At 44.4% G+C, this 21,002-nt stretch overlaps 1 protein-coding gene across 7 annotated transcripts in view; it reads left to right on the top strand.

Annotated features, from left to right (window-relative positions):
* Positions 1 to 21,002, top strand: part of IQSEC2 (IQ motif and Sec7 domain ArfGEF 2) — a 198,857-nt gene that overhangs the window by 82,569 nt on the left and 95,286 nt on the right. The window contains exon 1 of one of the 7 annotated variants that reach the window (XM_070741429.1): positions 15,271 to 15,505. The exons of 5 other annotated variants lie outside the window; for them this stretch is intronic. In XM_070741429.1, the coding sequence (XP_070597530.1) occupies positions 15,291 to 15,505 (215 nt within the window). In that variant the 5' untranslated portion in view covers positions 15,271 to 15,290. Of the gene's footprint in view, positions 1 to 15,270; positions 15,506 to 21,002 lie in introns of those variants that run through there. One more of the 7 variants, XM_070741431.1, reaches the window with a different exon arrangement.

Genomic DNA, 21,002 nt, shown 5'->3' on the forward strand with positions numbered 1-21,002 from the left:
TGTTCAGCCTGTTTATAGATATTTAACTATTAACCAACACATGTAGTCATTGCAACATTAGGGGAAGATGTGGTCTTTCTTCCAAGACATCTGAAATCAGGTAAGAACTTCAACTTCAGTGTTTCTTAATAGAAGCTACTTTTCTTTCCCGTTTAAGCCATTCCATCTCTGTCTTCTTAAAGGAGTGTCTAGGCTCATTTCCAAAATAATAGAGGGCAAATCTAATGGCCTGTGGTGCTCAGTGAGCCCAGCCTTATGGCTCTCCTGGCTTTAACACATCATCACCTGTAATTCTGTTGTAAAAGCTCACTAGGGACTAGAGGCCATGCCAGTTAATTATCTCGTGCAGCAATTCTCATGGAATTGTCTGTTTGCTATCCTGAAGAAAACTCCTGTGCTTTTAATAGTTGCATTGTAAGAAAAGGTGATTTCAGTCATTAAAGTGCTACAATAAAATGAGATGAAGCAATTACTGAAGCTGTCTAAAAAACCATTGCTAAAAGGAGCAACAACATCAAAGTAAACAGATGTAAATAGCTCTACTTGTAACCCTGAATATACTCTGAGGCAGGGGCATCATTTAAAAAAAAAAACCCTACAAAATTAAATCAAGTATTTAATATTTCACACATAAAATGCAAATGTAAAATAGCATGTCTGTTTCCTTGGAACAAAGCTACTTTCTTCATTCCTGCTTTAGAGTACCATTAAATACAAGGCTTCTCAATTTAACCTACTTCAAAGGATTGTTGTGAGGCTAAAATTAGGGAGGGAAGAGACAAATGTAATTATAGTGAGTCTTTTAGTAATTATAGCAAATCTGCATTAACATTTTTATGTTAATAATGCATCCCTGAAAGATTTGAATAAGGAAAGAAAAATGCAGCATACCTGGGGAATGCAATGCAATAATCCTGGGGTATTGTGTCCTGATATATGGTGTTATTGTGTGTGCGTCAGAGAGAAAGAAGCAAAAATGCTAGTGTAAGTTAAGGAATATGGATTCCTGAAAACACAAACAAATATCGTACTCTGAGGCAGAAATCAGGGATCACAATGTGTACATATATTAAACTCTAAGGTTATTCCCAGCTTAGCATATATTACATTAAACCAGTTGTGTTTTTGGCTTAGCTCAGTGATGGCATGCCCGAAATTTAGAAAATGTTTAACTGAAATCTGTTGGTGTGTCACACATCTCCTCCCAAACAAGAGAATCAATTCTTTACATATTCATTTATTTTTTAAAAACGGTCCATTTGTGTGTGATTTCCAGGTTCTGCTGTATGCCACTTATCCTGAGGAGATATTTTCTTTCTGTTGACAATTCCTGCGGTCCACCTGAAGTAGGTCCAGCTCACCCAAGGCCTTCGTTCTTGAAGCAGCTTAGGAAAATGTTATTCTGTAGCCTCTAGATTCCAAAAACTGTGCAAAAGTGCACACTATTCACACACAATTTTCAGAGGCTCCAGAGGCTGTGAGAGTGCATCCTTTTTCTGTGACTTCTGGAGGGTCTAGAACAACTGGGTTCCTACTGTGACGCTATAGCTCCGGTAGGAAAAATGGAGCTGTGCGCGTTCCGTGCACTCGCGCTCACATGAACGAGCAGGATTTTGCTTCTGCGCATGTGCAGGAAGCAAAATCTCATGAGGAAATGTGCACATGAGTGAGATTACAGCGACCGTTTTGCTTCTGCACATATGCGGATGCAAAAAAATAGCCGAAATCTCACTCACGCATCCCCTTGCAAGATTTTGCTTCCTGCGCATGCACAGAGCAAAATCTTACTCGGGCGCATGCAGACACATGGCAGAGTCATGGAGCTCCACGGGAAGTGCACTGGTAGCAGCGGGAGCAGCCAACTCTTCACTGGTCTGGAAGCTGTATCCTAATGTTGCATGGCTTTTACTGTCTAGCCTATTTTGAAAATAGTTGCTGGGTGTTGGTGAATGCTGATATGTCACCCAAAATATTGCGGTGTTTCACCTTTGACATGTGTGCCATGCATTCACCATCACTGGCTTAGAATATTATTCAAATCTTGAATATTATGCGCAAAGGATCAAGACCTCCCGGTTTGGACCGGTTTGCCTGAATCGGTAGCGAACCACTGATAATGTTACAATGATGTCACCGAACATGGATCAGTCGGTGTTGGTCTGTGGGTGATGCCATCTTTTTTTTTGCATTTTAAATTTTTTAAAACATTTTTTTTCTTCTGAGCATGCATTTCGCCACTGTGCATGCAGTCGCCATCTGTTTTTCGGCTTTGGTGGGGGTTTTTTGCCACACAATGCAGATGGAAGCAAACTGGTAGTGAGGTACATTCGAACCCACCCTTGCTTCCAGGGTCCCCCATGCACCTTTTGGCTCCCAGGGAGCTATAGGGAGCTTGCTAGGCCCAAAATGGGGCATGGTGGGGTGTAGCACTCCCCTGCACCCCTTTTGGCTCCCAGGAGGCTGTAGAGAGGCTTACAAGGCCCAAAATGGGGCATGGAGGGCGCAGCGCCCATCCTCGTGCCCCTTTAGGATCCCAGGGGGCTGTAGGGAACTTGATAGGTCCAAAACGGGACATGGGGCATAGAGCATTTCTCTGTACTCTGTTTGGCTCCCAGGGGGCCAAAACAGGGTGCGGAGAGTGCAGCATTACACATTCCATTTTGGCTCCCAGGGGGCTGTAGGGAGGCTTGCTTAGCCCAAAAGGGGTGCATGGTGCCCTCAAGGGGGAAAGAAAGAAAGAAACCCTCACTGTTTGGGGCTCCCTACATGCAAGGAGTTTGAGTTGAGGGTTTATTGTAAGTGGTTGCTAAGCTATCCTCAGACTAAGCTAATCAACCGTGGAGCTCTAAGAATGCCAGATGATCAATGGGCATGTTCTCAGTTTCAAAATGTCTGGCCTCTCTTCCTGCTACCTGTTAAATCCTATGTAAATAGTTAAAACCTTGTACAAAGCTGTCTCCGGGCAGAAAATGTAAATAACAAGAGGTCGCGTCTGATTGGTTCAGACGCATGACAGTTCCTTTTGGCGCGAGCCGCAAAAGTATAAATAGAGCGGCTTTTCTCATTGACAGCAGACGTGTTCCCTGCTGAGTGTCACTTCCAAAAAGAGCTAAATAAAGGGACCGTTTTTTGAACCTGCCTGTCTCGAGTATTCTTCACTGGCGACGACGGACGGAGGAACCACGCGTGCAAGATGAACAACCTTCAAATCGGCCGGGCTCCTGAATACTTCGATCCGGAGAAGTCATCCTGGGACGCCTACATGGCAAAATTCGAAATCTTCCTCGAAGCCGCCGGGATGAGGGACGCCGACCGAAAGCGGGCAATTTTCTTAAACTACTGCGGCCCAGAAATCTTCGACCTCGCACAAACTCTAACCGACCCGCTGCCAGCAAAATCCGTTCCATGGGACGACCTACAAGCAAGGCTCGCTAGCCACTTCAAACCCACGAAACCAGCCGTCGTGTTCAGGCACCAGTTCTCCAGAATGACACAACTCGACTCCGAGTCCATCAACCAATTCGCCACGCGACTTCGAACGGTGCTGTCAAAATGCAAGTTTGACAGCCCAGAAGCTCGCCTCACCGATGCCCTCATTTTTGGCATGAGAAATGCCACAGTCCGAAATAAGCTCCTCACCGAAGACAAGCCTACTCTCCAGGCGGTAATCAAGTTGGCACAAACCGCCGAGGTCGCCGACGCTGCCGCCAAAGAGCTAAAAGAACATGACACACGAGAAACCGTTTCAAAAATCGTCTCTTCGCCTTCCCGCGTCGAGGCCCCAGACGACCTCAGCCCACCTGCCATCGCCGTGGACAACTGTCTCCTACTCCAGAGTGATCAATCGAGACAACCCAAATACCCTCGCCCCACTGCTCCTTGCTCCGGCTGCCGGGGAAACCATCCGCGACAACGCTGCCCCTTCCGGGACGCCATCTGCCGCCGCTGCAACCGACGTGGCCACATCGCCGAGGCCTGCAGAGCCCCTATGCCCGAGGAATCCTTCTCCACTCCTCGCCCTCCGCGATTTTCCAACCAGTCAACCCAACCGTGAGACAACAGATTTTCCCGAGGTTCCAGCCGCCGAAACTACCCAACCGCTAACCGCGACTACACAAGAGGTAACGAACAATTTTCTGTGAATAGCACAACAACAAAAAATGGGAGCAAAATCATAATCTCGCTGCTCCTAGACAACAAACCATGCAATCTGGAACTGGACACGGGGTCTAAATATACTATTATGCCATGGGAGAAACTTAAGATGTACATGCCTAACCTCTTACAATCTGATCTATTGCAAACTACATTGGTAATTAGGGATTTTCAAGGGAATATCATACCTGTGTTAGGAAAAGTACATGTACCTGTTCATTTTAAAAATGTTAAATGTCTCCTTCCTATGGTTGTGGTTGCAGGGGCTAAACACTCTCTTCTAGGATTAACTTGGATGCACCCATTGGGTATTGAAATTTCGGGTATCTGTACTGTGAACTCTGATAACATTCCCAATTTTTTACAGGAATTTCCAGAGGTTTTTAGCCCCACCTTGGGAACTTATAAAGGGCCCCTTATATCGTTTTCTATTGACCCTAAGGTCCCCCCAGTCAGACTTAAGCCCTGAAGGGTGCCTTTACCTCTTCTTCCCAAGCTTGACCTACAGCTCGACAAACTCATAGCCCAGGGCATCCTGGTCCCCGTAGAACAAGGGCCCTGGGAAACGCCAATAGTCACCCCTCTAAAACCAGATGGCTCCTTAAGAGTCTGTGCAGACTATAAATCCACACTCAACAAAGCCCTCCAACATCACCCATACCCCATTCCAGTAGTGCAACAAATCCTTCACTCTTTGGGGGAAGGGAGGGTATTCGCAAATATCGACCTCGCACAGGCATACCAACAACTCCCAGTTGATGAACCAACATCTCTAGCTCAGACTATCGTTACCCACAGGGGTGCTTTTAAATGCACCAGACTACAATTTGGGGTCAGCATAGCCCCTGGGATTTTTCAAAGCATAATGGAACGTTTATTGACTGGGGTTAAAGGGACTATCCCCTACTTTGATGATATACTAATTTGTGGGGAAAACCAAGAACAACTAAACCAAAGAATAAGGGAGGTTTTGCATAGACTGCAATCCAAGGGCTTGAGGATCAAACCTGACAAATACGTGTGGGGAACTGAGAGTGTAGAATTCTTAGGATATAGAATAGATGGGAATGGTATCCACCCCACTGCCGAAAAGTTAAAAGCTATTACAGAAGCGCCAGAACCAAAAAAACAAAACTGAGTTACAGGCTTTTCTAGGCCTTCTTAATTTTTGCTCTATCCTTTTGAAACAGAAGGCAACGGCAGCAGAACCCCTACACCGGCAGCTTCAGAAGGGAATTCCCTGGACCTGGGGCAAAACTGAGCACGAAGCATTTTTTCAAATTAAACAATTATTAATCTCTAAAAGCGTGGTGGTTCAATATAGTACATTACTACCCGTCAGGCTTACGTGCGACGCTTCACCTTATGGGGTAGGTGGGGTATTGGCACATGTTCTGCCTAATAATACTGAAGCCCCAATCGCTTTCTTTTCCAGAACAATGACCAGCACTGAAAGAAATTATAGCCAACTAGATAAGGAGGCTTTAGCCTTAGTGGCTGGGGTTAAAAATTTCCATATCTATCTGTTTGGAAGGAAGTTTGAATTAATTACTGACCACAAGCCTTTACTGGGCCTCCTGGCCTCTAACAAACCAACACCCCCATTTATGTCCCCCAGACTAATTAGGTGGGCCTTATTTCTTTCGGGATACCAGTATGAGCTCATTCACAAAGGGGGCAAAACCATCAACCACGCTGATGGCCTAAGTAAGTGCCCTATGTCAGACTTAGTTGAAGACCCAGCCCCTTCTGAGGATGTGTTAATAATAGACTTTGAGGAAAATTCAATAACAACAGCTAAGGAGGTGGCGGCGCACACCCAGCAAGACCCAACTCTACAAAAGGTTATTAACTGTGTACTAAAGGGTTGGCACGGAGACCCCGAGGAGGCAAAATTAAGTGAGTTTAAAACCAAAAGGTTAGAATTGTCTTTTATTAAGGGTGTCTATTGTGGGGTGATAGAGTAATCATTCCTGAAAGCTTGAAGACCAACGTACTCACTATGTTACATGTAGGCCATCCTGGTATTGTCAGAATGAAGAGTTTAGCCCGGGGGCACTTGTGGTGGCCAGATCTGGATGCAGATATTGAACAGTGGATAGCCAAGTGTGACCCATGCCAGGAGTCATGGCCTAATCCCCCCAAAACAGCTCCAGTAGAGTGGGAAAAGCCTGCTGGACCTTGGTCCAGGATACACATTGATTTCGCAGGCCCAATAGGGTCTCAGTATTTTCTGATTGTGGTAGATGCTTTCTCCAAATGGGTTGAGATAATTGCAATGAGTAATATAACCACTTGTGCTACAATAAGGGTTTTGCACCATTTGTTTGCCACTCATGGCTGTCCTGACATCTTAGTGTCAGACAATGGGCCCCAATTGACAGCCAGGCAATTTGAAATATTCCTCAGTAACTTGGGGGTCAGACACGCACTCATATCACCTTACTCGCCATGGGTTAATGGTTTGGCGGAACGGTACGTAAGGGTGGCCAAAGAAGCATTGCGCAGAGCAGGCCCTGGAGAAATTCAGCAACATTTGGACCAATTCTTGTTAGTACAGCATATTACACCCAATTCCCTTACACACAAGAGTCCTGCAGAAATTCTAATGGGTAGAAAACTCAGATCACCTCTGGACAGGTTACACCCACGATATTGTAATAATAAATGTCTTGATTATATGTCTGTAAATCCTGAAAGAAATTTGTACCTGGGACAAAATGTTTTTGCTAAAAATTTTGATGGGGGGTTGAACTGGATTAAGGGAAAGATTGTGCAGCAAACTGCTCCCAAAACATATTATGTACAATTAGAAGATGGCCGCATGTGGAAGCGGCACATTGATCACTTGAGAGGACGCATTGAATCCTCCCAGGGACAAACCGCTAACGAAAACTCTTCCCCCTTATCAGACTTTTACTCACAACCCGATTTACTGGAATTACAAATGGACTTACCGAGCCAGGAACGGTCCTCCAGCGACGCCGAGCCATCTTCGTCCTCAGAGGTCGGTGTTGTGCCTGCCCACTCAACTCAGTAGGCCGGAGCTCAAACCCGGCCCCAGCCGCACTGGGGAGGTACAGGCGAACCGACCTCCACCGTTGAAAGCGAGGACTTAACTGATCTGCGCAGGTCGGAGAGAGCCTCGCGTAGACCGAGCAGATTGGAGGACTATATCACATGGTTAACTGATTGACATATTCTCAACTAAGGAGGGAGGGGTGTTAAATCCTATGTAAATAGTTAAAGCCTTGTACAAAGCTGTCTCCGGGCAGAAAATGTAAATAACAAGAGGTCGCGTCTGATTGGTTCAGACGCATGACAGTTCCTTTTGGCGCGAGCCGCAAAAGTATAAATAGAGTGGCTTTTCTCATTGACAGCAGACGCGTTCCCTGCTGAGTGTCACTTCCCAAAAGAGCTAAATAAAGGGACCGTCTTTTGAACCTGCCTGTCTCGAGTATTCTTCATTACCAAAGTCCTTCTGGGGTTCTTCCCAGGAAGGGAGGGAGGGAGGGAGAGAGGGAGTCACATGACCACAAAACAAGTCTCACCCAGTCACATTACTGCCAAACCACTCCCACCCAGTCACATGACCATCAAGCCATGCCCACAAAACATGCCCAGCCTACAAAGTGGTACTAAACAAAATTGGAACCTACCCCCCATCGAGACCATACATTAATTTATTCCTATACATTAAACATAAGACTCTAATCAACTAAAGTCCAATACTAATTTGGTGTCAGATAAGAGTCAACAGAATTCAAGATGGGTTGGATTTGGATCTTCTTGGCAACATAATGTTTCTAAGCTGATGACATGCTCTTCTTTTATGTCTTTTTGGTTGTGGTTTCTTTTAAAAAAAGGTAAACATACTCAGGCCTGTAGTGTAAATATAGAATCAGAATCAGGCAGCTGAAATGTATTGGTTTAAATGAACTTGAGTTCGATCAGGTTTTGCTTGAATATAAGACTTACTTCTGAATAGAGATTCCTGAGGTACTGCAGAAAGATTAGTTTTCATATTGTTATTAGATTTTTGTCCCACCATTTTCAGTATCTATAATTTAAGACAACGAACATACCTAATAATCTTTTATCCTATCTTCCCTGGAACAACAACCCTGTGAGGTAGACTTGGCTGAGAAAGAGAAAGAGAGAGAGAGAGAGAGAGACTTTAAGATGCTGCTATATCTGTGGCTTAGCAGTATGTGTAAATTCAGCCATTGTAGCTTATTCAATAAGCCATTATTAAGTTAACCTTGATTTAATGCAAAATCTATCTTTGTCTCTACTTGTTCTGCTTGTGTTCACAAATAAATGACCCCAGGGTAAACTTATCCATTTCTTTTTGTCACAGATACTTGCTGTAATTTAGCTGTTTTAATGCTGATCAGTGCCAAAATGCATCCTAAACAAAATATAAGTGTGATTCAAACCTTCTAGGTCAGATGATTTTGAGGATGGAATCAATTTAGGAGGCAAATATGTTCTGCTGTTTGCACAGTATACTCTACTGTAAGTCAACACTATCCCTAGTTTAATTTTATCTTGCCAATTTACTTATGGGCAACACTAATTAGGTAACTTTCTAATTTTTAAATTTTGTATATACTCTTCTCAGGGCAGTTATTTAACAAATACGGTCTGCTTGTAAAGAATGTCTTGTAACTGTAACTAAGACAAAGTGTAACTATGATAAATCATAGGAAGTATGTCCTGAAGAAGCTTCCAGAAGGAGAATGATATTGCGTAGTTGGTTGTTGGTTGGTGGGTTACATCAAAACATTTTAAGAGCTAATAGACATATGGGTAGCATGATTTACTATATGTAAATGTGAACTTGTTTTAAATGCATATTTATTGTAATTACTTCGAAAATAATCAATTTTGAATGTGGAGAAGAGAGAAAAATGAATGTACACATTGTTAATATTATTATTCAGTTTGAATGCTGCCGAACTCCAGCCAACTTTGTGTGGCTAATTATATTCCTACAGTGTTTCCTTGAAAATATGACCCTGAAATAAGCGCTTGCCCTTATTGTCAGACACTCAAAAGCCCGATTTGGCTTATTATCATGTCTTATTTTGGGGGAAACAGGATACAAAGCTGCAGAAATGCATCGAAGCTACACTAGCACTTTCAGCCAGAATATCGGATCTGATTTTATCTTTCTCCTTCCTTTTGTGATTTTCTGTCAGGGCAATCTGGTCCACCCAATTATGGGATGGAGCACACTGCTTCCATTTTCGCCTTTCCGCCCTAATCCTGGGGCCTTCAGAGGCAGTGGCTTTCGTGTGAAATTATTTTTGTATTGAATTTATGTTTTACTGAAAAAGAAATAAAGGGGGACTAGTATAAATCTATTTCAAGCTATTTAGCTCTCATCAGCTAGCCATGTTTTCTACAAAATTAGATTGACTTCTCATGCCTTTTTCTAAGCAGTAATATTGCTCTGCCACCAGAGGGCAGCAGTACCTGGGAAATATGGAAAGCAAATTTCTGGGAATGACTCTTCATTGGTCACAAGTGAGAAGGATGGACTGATAGAATTATACAGGAGGGAGCAGCAACTGAGTGCTTCTTCTCCACTGTGTTTACACTGTAATTAAGGGGGAATGCCTTAATTGTAGTTATTATCCAAATTCTGCAGTAGAATTCTTGTCCTTAACTTTCATTGCTGATGTCATCCAAATATGAGGATAAGAAGAGGGTTCATGTAAGATCATTCGGGGTTTTTTTTTCATTCGTTTATTCAATTTATAAATCTGCCTGTCTCAAATTCATGACTCTGGGCAGTTAGAAACGTAAAAAAAGAAAATCCATTAAAACATAAAAGTATAAAAACAACACAAACATTTACAGTTGAAATACAAATATACAAGAAATCAGCATAACTATTACACAAGCTTTGCTTTTACCCCAAGGTAAATGGATATGAAAGACACATTTACTGAAGTCAGGAAAAAAGACCCAGAAATCGGCAATAAATGACTTACAGCAGTGATGGTGAACGGTTTTTTTGGCTCAGATGCCAAAATGGTGTGCGTGTACATGCACATGCCCACACCCATAATGCAATGCTCTACCTCCACGCATATGCACAACCCCCGCCCTGCCCCTGCACATGTGCACAACCCTTGCACTGCCCCCTCTGCATGGGCACAGGTCTCACGGAAGCCTCCAGACTTCTGGTAGGCCATTGTGCCGTTTTTCGCTGCCACTAAGGTTCAGTAAGTTTTCCTAAAGCCTGGGGAGAGTGAAAACAGCCAAAAAGAAGGCTGAAAATCAGCTGACCAGCACGTACATGCACGCTAGAGCTGACATGGGGCCCTGATGGCGAACCTTTTTTCCCTTGGGTGCTGAAAGAGCGGGCGTGCATGCTATTGCACATGCATGAGTGCCCATGCCCATAATTCAATGCATGGGGAGGGTGAAAATAGCTTCCCCTGCCCCCCAGAGGCCCTCTGGAGGGCAGAAATGGCCTCTTTCTCAACTTCCGGTGGGCCCAGTAGGCTCATGTTTTGCCCTCCCCAGGCTCCAACGGCTTTTCTGGAGCTGGGGAAGGGTAAAAACGCTCTCCCCCATCCCTCCTGGAGGCTCTCTGGAAGCCAAAAACACCCTCCCATAGCCTCTGTGTTAGCCAAACATCATCTAGCCAGCACACACATGCACGTTGGAGCTGAGCTAGGGCAATGGCTCACATGCCAGCAGATATGGCTCTGAGAGAGTAAATCTGAATACTGAAGATTACTAAAAATTGCATCTGACATAAAGCAAAAAATGTTCATATTTTATTATACTGTTATTACAAATACCATAATCGATTTTTTAACTTTTGCTAAGCCTTTTCTAGGCAGATCAACCTTTATCTTCTATCTAGACCAGTGTTTCCCAACCTTGGCAACTTGAAGATATTTGGACTTCAACTCCCAGAATTCCCCAGCCAGCGAATGCTGGCTGGGGAATTCTGGGAGTTGAAGTCCAGATATCTTCAAGTTGCCAAGGTTGGGAAACACTGGTCTAGACAATTATACAAGATGCCGGAAGTGCTGAAGATAGATTCTTGTAACCAGTGTGTTCCCTCCATCCTATCCAGAGGAACTCTGGACACAGTTTAAAATCTAACATGAATTTTAAAAAAAATTATAACTTTGATAAACCAAAGAGTGCCAGCTGGTCCTCGTGCACACAACAGGCTTCAAATGCTGACCAACATGACTACTTCCATGCAAACCAGGCCTGGCTTTATGTTCCTTTGTCGGAATATCTGGAACCAAGCTGGTCTGGGTACTTCATATGAATAGATTTGTGGCTGTTTTGTAGCAGGGAGGTTGCGTTTGTCTTTGACTTCCCTTGGGGAAAAAGCTTTATTTTGTACTGTAGCTAGGAAACCAGGATTATCAGCTGTAATAAAGGGAGGTCAGCTCAGTTCTTTTTTATTATTGCTTGAGTCAGGAAGAATTGAGGGGAAACAGTAAGAGCTTCAGTTTTATTATGTCCAAATGGAAGATGTGTCCATTCAGTGTCATGGAACAACAATGGGGATGAATACCTTCAAGTGTGAGTAATATCACTGTTCTAAAAAGAACTGAACCCCAAATGTCTTGTGTTCAAAAGATGGACCATGCTTTTCAGGTTTGCTCTTAATATTTGGCTGAAGGTCCTCATTGTTTACATTAAAGGTAGAAAAGGAAGGAGGGTTCGAACCATTTCAGGGTTGGGGTATTCTGTACAATAAAAGCTGCCCTATGGAAAACACTCTTCAAAAGAAGGACTTTTTTCAAAAGACATAAACCTAGAACTGACTCAAGGAAATTTCATTTGCAGATTTGTTTTATGACGCTGATGCCATAAAAGACCTTAATGGCACTGCCTTCTTAAAATTATAGCATTGTGTTCTTGTTTTATCTGTAGTTTGGGATGATGTTTCCAGATAGCATTGGACTACCAAAAATATCCTTTAATTTCAGGTGTGCTAGGGAATGGTAGAAATTGTAGCCCTGATCCATTTACTGGACATCCAACTGGAAAAGGATAGAGATCAAAGACTCCCATCCATCCATCCATCCATCCATCCAAATCCTAATGGGCAGGTTGCATTGAATGACAACAATCAGTGTTCAACAAATTCAGAGAGTTCCCCCCTCCCCCTTTATTTCACAAATATGATTGTGGAGAAAGGAACATTCTGTGAGCATTATTATGACCTCTGAGAAAATGCAACCAGCAGTAATAACTAGATTCTGTTCTATGATAGTTGGTCATATTGGAGTTCACAAATATGAAATTCCAAGAGCATCTTCGTTTCCTTTTCTCCTCCATCCTCAAATAGCCTCTAGTGAAGAAAAAAAAGCTCAGCGTGTTCATTTTATGCTTGGGTTCATGGTGTGTGTGAGATCTGTTACAGACTGTCAAAGAAATTTTAAAAATGAGTCTCAAAGTGTTTCCTTTTTCTTGCAAACTAAAAAGCACCTTTCCAAGTGGAAACTCTGTGAGAAAATTGCAGTATTTTCAAGTAAGTGTTATTATCCATTAAACTAAAATTTGAGCTAATACAGAAAACTACTTTATAGCCAGCCTGTTTTCTCTGTACCAGCTTTTCCCAACCTAGCGATCTTCGGACAATCCTGTTATTTGTAGGCCTCTACAGATGGCATTGGATTTGGGATGACAGTGCTGCATTGATTAGCAGGCAGAATCTGTCCTACAGTTAGTATATCTGGTCTGCCAAAATCTGGAAAATCAATAGGTGGCAGTAGAGAGTTAGAAATGTGTTTGCTAAGTTGAATGATAGTCTTGTGGGTTTTTTTAAAAAAGGCCCACTAAATCAGTGTTTCCCAACCAGTGTGCCGTGGCACACCACTGTGCTGCGAGACATGGTCAGGTGTGCCGCGAAGAAGGAAGCTCAGCTTCTGGTCCCGCAACTTTTTGCTGAGAGTGCGAAGAGCAAAAAGTTGTGAGACCGGAAGCTGAGCTTCCTTCTTTGCGCCTTACAAGTTTTCCCGCCCGGCTGGAGCTTCCCTGGCGGCGGCAGCAGGTGACCTTTGGGGCCCGGCGGGAGGGTGGTGGCAGTGAGAGGGCGGCGGCAGCAGCAGCACCGGGCAGTAGCCATGGGACGGTGGCAGGGTGGTCAGCTGTGAGGCTCCCTGCCACCGCCCCACGGCTACTGCCCAATGCCGCTGCTGCGGTGTGGTGTACGAGAAAGAGAGAGAGAAAGAAAGAGATAGCAAGAGAGAGAGAGAGAGAGAAAGAGAGAGAAAGCAAGAGGCAGAGAGAGAGAGAGAGAGAAAGAAAGAGAGAGATAGCAAGAGAGAGAAAAAGAGAGAAAGAAAGAAAGCAAGAGAGAGAGAGAGAAAGAGAGGGGGAAAGGAGGGAGAGAGAAAGACATAGAGGGAGGGAAGGAGGGAGAGAGAAAGAGAGCAAAAAAGAGAGAAAGGAAGAGAGAAAGAGGGATGGAGACAGAGAAAGAAGGGAAGGAAGGAAGAGAGAAAAAGAAGGAGGGAGAGAGAAATAGAGCGAAAGGGAGGAAGAGAGATATTTTTTGTCCAATTTTTTTTTAGCGCCCCCCCCTCCCGGCCCAATGTTCCCCAGGATTTTGAAAATATGAATAATGTGCCGCGGCTCAAAAAAGGTTGGGAAACACTGCACTAAATTATAGAATACAGTGACTAGAAAAACTTGATGTTTTTAGGAATTCTTGAATAACTGCACGAATCCCAGCGGCCGATAAGGTCCCACAGAGTTGGCCTTCTCCGGGTCCCGTCGACTAAACAATGTTGTTTGGTGGACCCCAGGGGAAGAGCCTTCTCTGTGGTGGCCCCGGCCCTCTGGAATCAACTTCCCCCGGAGATTAGAACTGCCCCCACCCTCCTTGTGTTTCGTAAATTACTCAAGACTCACTTATACCGTCCGGCATGGGGGAGTTGAGACACCTTTCCCCCCAGGCTTGTTTATATTTTGTTTGGTATGAATGTGCTGTTTGGTTTTTAAATATATGATAGGGTTTTATATGCTTCTTTTAATATTAGATTTGTTTTGTTATAATATTGTTTTTATTGTTGTGAGCTGCCCCAAGTCTTCGGAGAGGGGCGGCATACAAATCTAATAAATAAATGAAGGAAGGAAGAAAGAAAGAAAGAAAGAAAGAAAGAAAGAAAGAAAGAAACAGTAAGTCTCCTTAAGAAGAGGGAGAAGAAGTTTAACCTCTCTTGGATCTGTTACCTTTAAGACCTACTAGGCTTAACACTCATTTTATTCACTGCTACTCCAGTTTAGAACCTGGAGAGATTGTGATCTCTAGTCTGGCTTTAGCTACTCTTTGAGCCACTCACTCTCTTTGAGCCTAATTTACCTCACAGGGTGGTTGTTGTGGGGAGAACAGGAGAAAAAGTATTATGTATGTTGGTCACTTTGAGTTACTTATTGAAATAATAAAAAGGTGGGAAATAAATAAACAAATAGGAAATTAGCTGCTAATTTCTGCTGACCCTTTTCTTACAAATCAATTAGTGATTCTAGGTTTTGGAGTGGGGAATATCTAGATTCAATTGCATTTGCAGATCTTGCACTGTCTCAGAAATGGCAGAATTTTCATTTGGGGATAAATTAATTATTGAAGTAGAAATAGTAATGGTAAGCATACACACACACACACACAAACACAATGGTGTCTTTCTTTTAATATGCTAAATATATGTAAGAATAATATCTGTGGGCTGGGGAAAGTCCTGAAAGTTTGGATTATTTAATCTATGAAGGATGCGTTATATTTCATTAAGCTTCGCTCTATGAGGGAGAACGATGGAACTAGTTTATTTTCCACTGGCTTTTGCATGTTATGTGACTTTTCTGTGCCTTCTACTCACATTGATGCACATACATATGTTGGAAAATCACTTTCTCCAATCAGTTAATGTTATTTTAAAGTTATTTAAAGAGAAATTGCAAGATGTTAGCCTTCCTCCTCAAGCGAGGAAGAATCCTTCCTTTCATCAGATCCATAGCTTGTCTCTAAACGCTTAAGAACAGCAACAACAACAAAAAGCCAGCATTTAACATGTTAATTCAGAGGTACTGCCTGCCTGGTCCTTTTGTCCCAGCCCTCTAGTTCTGTCTAGAGTGATCAGCTGATGGGGTGGAAGAGAAGAGAAAAGAGTTACACCCTGCAGTGTTTCCGTGGCTTGCATCCTCCAAAGAGGGATGACCTGAGCTACTTTTCTCGGTCCCTTGGATCCTCCCCTTGCTCCAAAGAAGTGGGTAGGTCAAAGGTGAAGACGTTTGCTGGAAGAAGATACGCACAAAGGAGTCCAGAAGGAGACCACCGAAAAGTTATGGAGTCTGACCTGTGAGTGAATCTATTACCATTTCCCCTGGTAGGGATGGACATAGTGGGGTATATAAGCAACTTGGAGGCAGCTGCTGATCGATCAGGGGCAATGTTATAGAGCACGGCATTGCCAATCAGGAAGAGCCACTATCAAAAGGTGGGGAGGAGCCCTGGGCAAAGCAGCGGCCAATTGCCGGTGGGTGTTTGCTGGCGCCTGCTGAAGGCTGGGTAGAGAGGGACTTTGGTCAGATCCAGCTGGGGGGGAGGTGTATTTTCCCTTAAATGAGTAGATGTACTCAGCCAACATGGAGTAGTTAATGCCGAACTAGTCAGAAACTTGCTCTCTGGTTTTATGCTCTTTTTGAGGAATGTGTAAAGGAATCACAGGGGTTCAAAGGCAGAGGTGCAAGTTGTTAGCTGTCACATAGGCTTTGTGGGAGGAAAGGTGAAAACATTGCTGCAGGAAGTTGCCAATCAGTTTCTTCTTCCTTGTGCCTGCAAGGACTATTTCCTTTGTGGGGAAAAGCTGGAAGGGGCGAAAACAGAGGAATGGTGATTGGAAGAAACGTCAGATTTTCCGAATAACCCAAGCTTGTTAAAACCAAAATATGTCAAATGGATATAAGGAAAGGCCTGGCACTCCACAGAATACGGAAAGAGGCCTAAATATTGGGAATGACGGCTTTTTCAACTGTATTATTATTATTATTATTATTATTATTATTATTATTATTATTATTATTATTATTGGGTTGCAGGCCACGTCTTTCAAGAGACATTATGGCTGTAATGGTGTGATTGAAATATATTTGGATCCTTACATGTTATCTTTTAAAGAGCCATATTTTCATACCGAGCTGTCCCACTGTTCATTTCCCCATTCTTGCCTTCTCATGCTGCACTTAATGAATTACGTCAGCAAATAGTTTTTCTTAGTGAATTCAGTGATCTGTGCACATTGTTGTAATAAGGAAGCCAAACATGTTTACAGCTCTGTACTCTGCAGAGCCTGCAGTCGGAAGGAAGAGAGGTCTGAGGTCAGGAGGAAAAAGAGAGAGAAAGGAGGCAGCCATTTGAGAATATTTTAACAACGAGGTAGCAAAAAGTGGGTTGAATTGTGGGAAGAGAAAGGAAAAGAGAGAATCAGCTGGAATGTAGGGTGTTCCTATCTTTTGATCACATACAGAGGGCTATGATATAAAACCCCATGTTTTGGAGACCCGGCTTCAACTAGTAGCATCTGCTCAGCTGCTCCTGGGAATAAGAATTAGGGACTAGGATAATGATCAAGCAATGCTCATAGCAGCACAAGAACAGGTGCTAAGTGCCAGATCCATAGAAACACATCTCTACCGCATGATATAGGGCCCAAAGTGTAGAGTATGCAGAGTGGCCTCTGAGAGAGTTCGACACATAATGACAGGGTGTCAGGTGCAGACAGGAATGGCATCCTCTGAACAACACAACCAAGTAGATGGCTTTGAATACAGGAATATCTGCACAGTGTGTGGGCTAAATCCTTCCAAACCAGATATGAGAGTAATGGGCAGCCAAATTTTTTACTGCCACACTGTGAGTGTGGCTTATTTTGTGGGTGTGGCTTATTTTGTGGGTGTGGCTTATTTTGTGGGTGTGGCTTGATGGTCATGTGACTGGGTAGGGGGTGGCTTGCCGGCCATGTGACCAGGTGGGAGTGGCTTGAACGATCATCATCGTTCAAGTGAACTGTTAAGTCCTCGATTTATAACTTCACCAGTGTCGCTCGCTGGGGTGACAAATTGCTTCATGTTTCCCCTGCTCTCCTTCCTGGGTCATCCCCTGCCTCAGGCTGGGCAGCTAGGTGAGAAAAGAGGGGGGAGGAAAAGGCCCCCCCACAACTACTGCCAGTGCTGGTCTCCCTGCCGCTTTCCGAGGAGGAGGACGGAAGGGGGGGATTTAAAAATATTGGAAAGCCAAGGGAGAGTTACAAGGTTATTATTGCCACACGATGCCTTTTCATCTCAGCTGCAGGCGGGGTGAGGGCTTTGTGAGGGGAAAAAGATGGCAGCCCAGACCTCTTTGGCGCGGCGTGGCTCTCCTGTTATTCCTTGCTGCTGCTGCTGCATGCTCCTCACTTTTTTCCTCTTTCCTCCTTCCTGGCCTCGGGAGGTGGCTGCGTGAGGCTTGAGGGGAGTCGGGTAGGAGAGAGGGAAGCTCGTCCGAGGCCAGGAAGGCGGAAAGAAGAAAAAAGGTGAGGAGCGCAGATACAGCAGCAGCAGCAGCAGGAGAAAAAAGGAGAGCTGAGCCGAGACCAGTAATCCAGGAAGTGACAGCCGCCGATCAGCTGGAGCTGCACACGCAGCTTCATTTCCACCAGTGGAACTGCATTCCACTCCGTCCTGCCTGCTGCCCACCCCTGGGAGAGTCCATAGAAAGTTGTGGAGAATAAATAGCCTAAGATCCTGTGGGACTTCCAGATCCAGATAGACTTGCAGATACTACTCCAGTGATGGTGAACCTTTTTTGGTTTGCGTGCCAAAAGGGCATGTGTGCGCATGCTAGCACATGCACACACCCATTCTCCCCCCCCCCACGCATGTGTAAACACCCCCCCCCCCGTGCTGCCTGTTGTGCTGTTTTTCACACTCCGGAGGATTCAAGGAGCCATGAAGCATCCAGAGTGTGAAGAACAGTGCAACGGGGAACTCTGAAGCCTCCGGAGTGCAAAAACCAGCACAATGGGCAAACCGGAAATCTGTTCTTCCGAACTTCTGCTTTGCCCGTTGAGCCGTTTTTCACACTCCTGGGCTTCAGAGAAGCTTCCATGAAGCCTCCGGAGGGTGAAACTGCCTTCCCTAAGGCTGAAAATCCGATGGCCCTGCACGTGAATGTACAATGGAGCTGACATAAGGCAACACCTCACATGCCCTCCGATATGGTTTTCTGTGCCATAGGTTCACCATCACTGTACTATGCAATCAACCAGACATTAGGTAATAGATAAGGTGATCATAGATGCAACAGTGCCAAATGTCAATAACATCAGGCAGAAAGAGTATGAAAAGTTGGAGAAATACCAGAGCCTGAAGAAAGAAGTAGAGTGGAAATAAAGACCAAAATAATCCCAGTCATAGGACTGGGATTCCTCAGCTGGGAGAATGACCTCAAATAGATCCCAGGAACAACGTCAGAGCGTTCTCTCCAGAAGAGTGCAGTGCCAGGAACAGCTAAGAATGTACAGAACCCTTAAATTCCTGGGCCTTTGGACTTGCAGCCTGATGGCATTTGGGGCAGCATAGATATCCCAACATTGAGCCCATCTTGAACCCAAGTAGTACTTTTCACCTGTACGTCCTTTAATTTAAAGCGAGGGATTTGGTGCACACATGACCCTACCTGCTAGTTTTGCCTCCTGTTATGGAATGTAACCAGAACTGTTAAGGTTTACTTGGTGGTGGCATTCTGTACATGGCCATGGCACTCCCCCTCCCCCCTTTTGCAGTGACCCATATAGGCAGGGGGCTATACAGTGGTACCTCGACATAAGAACTTAATTCATTCCGTGACCAGGTTCTTAAGTAGAAACGTTCTTAAGTAGAAGCAATTTTTCCCATAGGAATCAATGTAAAAGCAAATAATGTGTGCAAACTCATTAGGAAATAAATAAAAGCTGGGAATTTGGGTGGGAGGAGGAGGGGTAAGAAGAGGAGGAGGACAGTCGCTGCCGAAGAGAATAAAAAAAAATCAAAAACTTTAAGGCTTAAAAAAAAAAGAGGGAATCTGAGGTGGCGAGGAGGAGCACACGCCTCCCATACACCCGGCACAAGGCTGCCTCCCATATACTGCGCCAGAGAGAGAAACCCAGGGGGAATGGCAGGAAACTGTCCAGGCCTTCGTGCCACTCTCAAATTTCCTGGGAAATTTTTCCGGGCTTGGGTTCTTAAGTAGAAAATGGTTCTTAAGAAAAGGCAAAAAAATATTGAACACCCGGTTCATGTCTAGAAAAGTTCTTAAGTAGAGGCGTTCTTAGGTAGAGGTACCACTGTATATATATATGCTCAATGGTGCTGAGGGTGGAGTAGCCTTGAGATTCCCCCCGCAGCAGTGAAAACAAGCCAGTCCTTATATGGGAGGAAATACAGCCGCGCTGGGTATGGAATCTCTCCTGTCACTGTTTTTGCCATTTTCAGCCCTTTTCATACTGCGTACTGTAATTGAATGAGAGCCGTAGAAATGAGTGCCATTCCCATCTGGAATTTACCTCCTCCCTGTCTTACCCACTTTAAGATTGATTTGTTTGCTTGTTTATTTGGCAGCAGGGACTGCAAAGCAGAGCGAGATTGAAAAACCAGCACTTGATCTTAATAAATAGGTGGATACAAACACACACCCTCTTAGGTTTTACGGTTAAAAATAGTTTCTGGGCCTAAGCCCTGATGAAATCCCTGGGCTAAGTACAGCAGAAGAAGCGTCTTTGGTGGCTGGAATGCAAAGCCTTTGATGGGGCTCACCTTCACCTTTTTTGCCCCTCTGCTCCCCCTCCCCCAAACTGGCTTCCTTATTTGTGGGTGGGTGGAGGATTTGCAGATGTATGGTCCTCAGGTTGTTGTTTTTTCCTTTCCTCATGCTGGTTATTATCTCATTGTACGTGGCTGAGAAAGTCCTAGGGTTTTTTTGTGTGGTGTGGTCTTCCTCATTCTCTCTCTTTCTGGGGCCTGGGTGGGGCTAAGACTGCAATCCTCCCCAGTGTATTTTTACTTGACTTGCAGGGGTGTGGTATTGTTTGGGGTTAGTCCAAAAGTTGCTGGTTTCCCTCTTCTTTGGCTTCCTTTTCAGCAGCCCTTTCTTTTAGCCTTGTATAGCCATGAGAGTAAACCTTGTCTCTTTAGCTACACGGGTGTGCGTCCCTTTTGCCCTTCCGTTAGATGGGCCAGTGCTTGTTTCCATCTCGAACCCTCAAAGTAAGAAGCATCCTGTATCTTTCTGGGAAGGAGGGAGGGTATTATGGGTCAAATAGTCATTGGCTGAACTGGAAAGGCAGAATCAAAGGGAGGGGCCAGAAAATTCCCTTTGTAGCAGACTATGATGGGGGTTTTTCCTAACTACTTGGACAATTTGTGTAGGAGGCTGACAGAGGGCTTCTAGGTCACCTTGTCACCCAAGAGTCGTCACCTGATTTCTTGATTCTTCGTATGGAATGAGTAGCTCATATCTTGAAAGAGGTCCATGTTTTTAGGTTGTCTCTCAACCTGTGGCTCACTATTCTGCCTCTTCATGTCCGTGGCCCATAATGCTTTCTTGCTCACTCGGATTAGGCCGCCTATGATTCTGTGCTAGTCTGGGCTGCCCTAATAACTCCTTTTCGTTCCTAGTTCCTGTGGCTTTTTTTTGGTCTCTCATCCTTGTCCCTGAGAAATGCTGCTGTCTGTTTTCTCTCTTTTTCTCTTCCTTTCTTCCTCTCTTCCTTCCTTCCCTGGCCCAAATGTGTGGCTGAGTCTCTTTGTTTGGCTTGGGGGTGTTGCTGTGTTTTTTTCTT

The sequence above is a fragment of the Erythrolamprus reginae genome, chromosome 2, assembly GCF_031021105.1.
Source record: "Erythrolamprus reginae isolate rEryReg1 chromosome 2, rEryReg1.hap1, whole genome shotgun sequence".
Taxonomy (NCBI): Eukaryota; Metazoa; Chordata; class Lepidosauria; order Squamata; family Dipsadidae; genus Erythrolamprus; species Erythrolamprus reginae.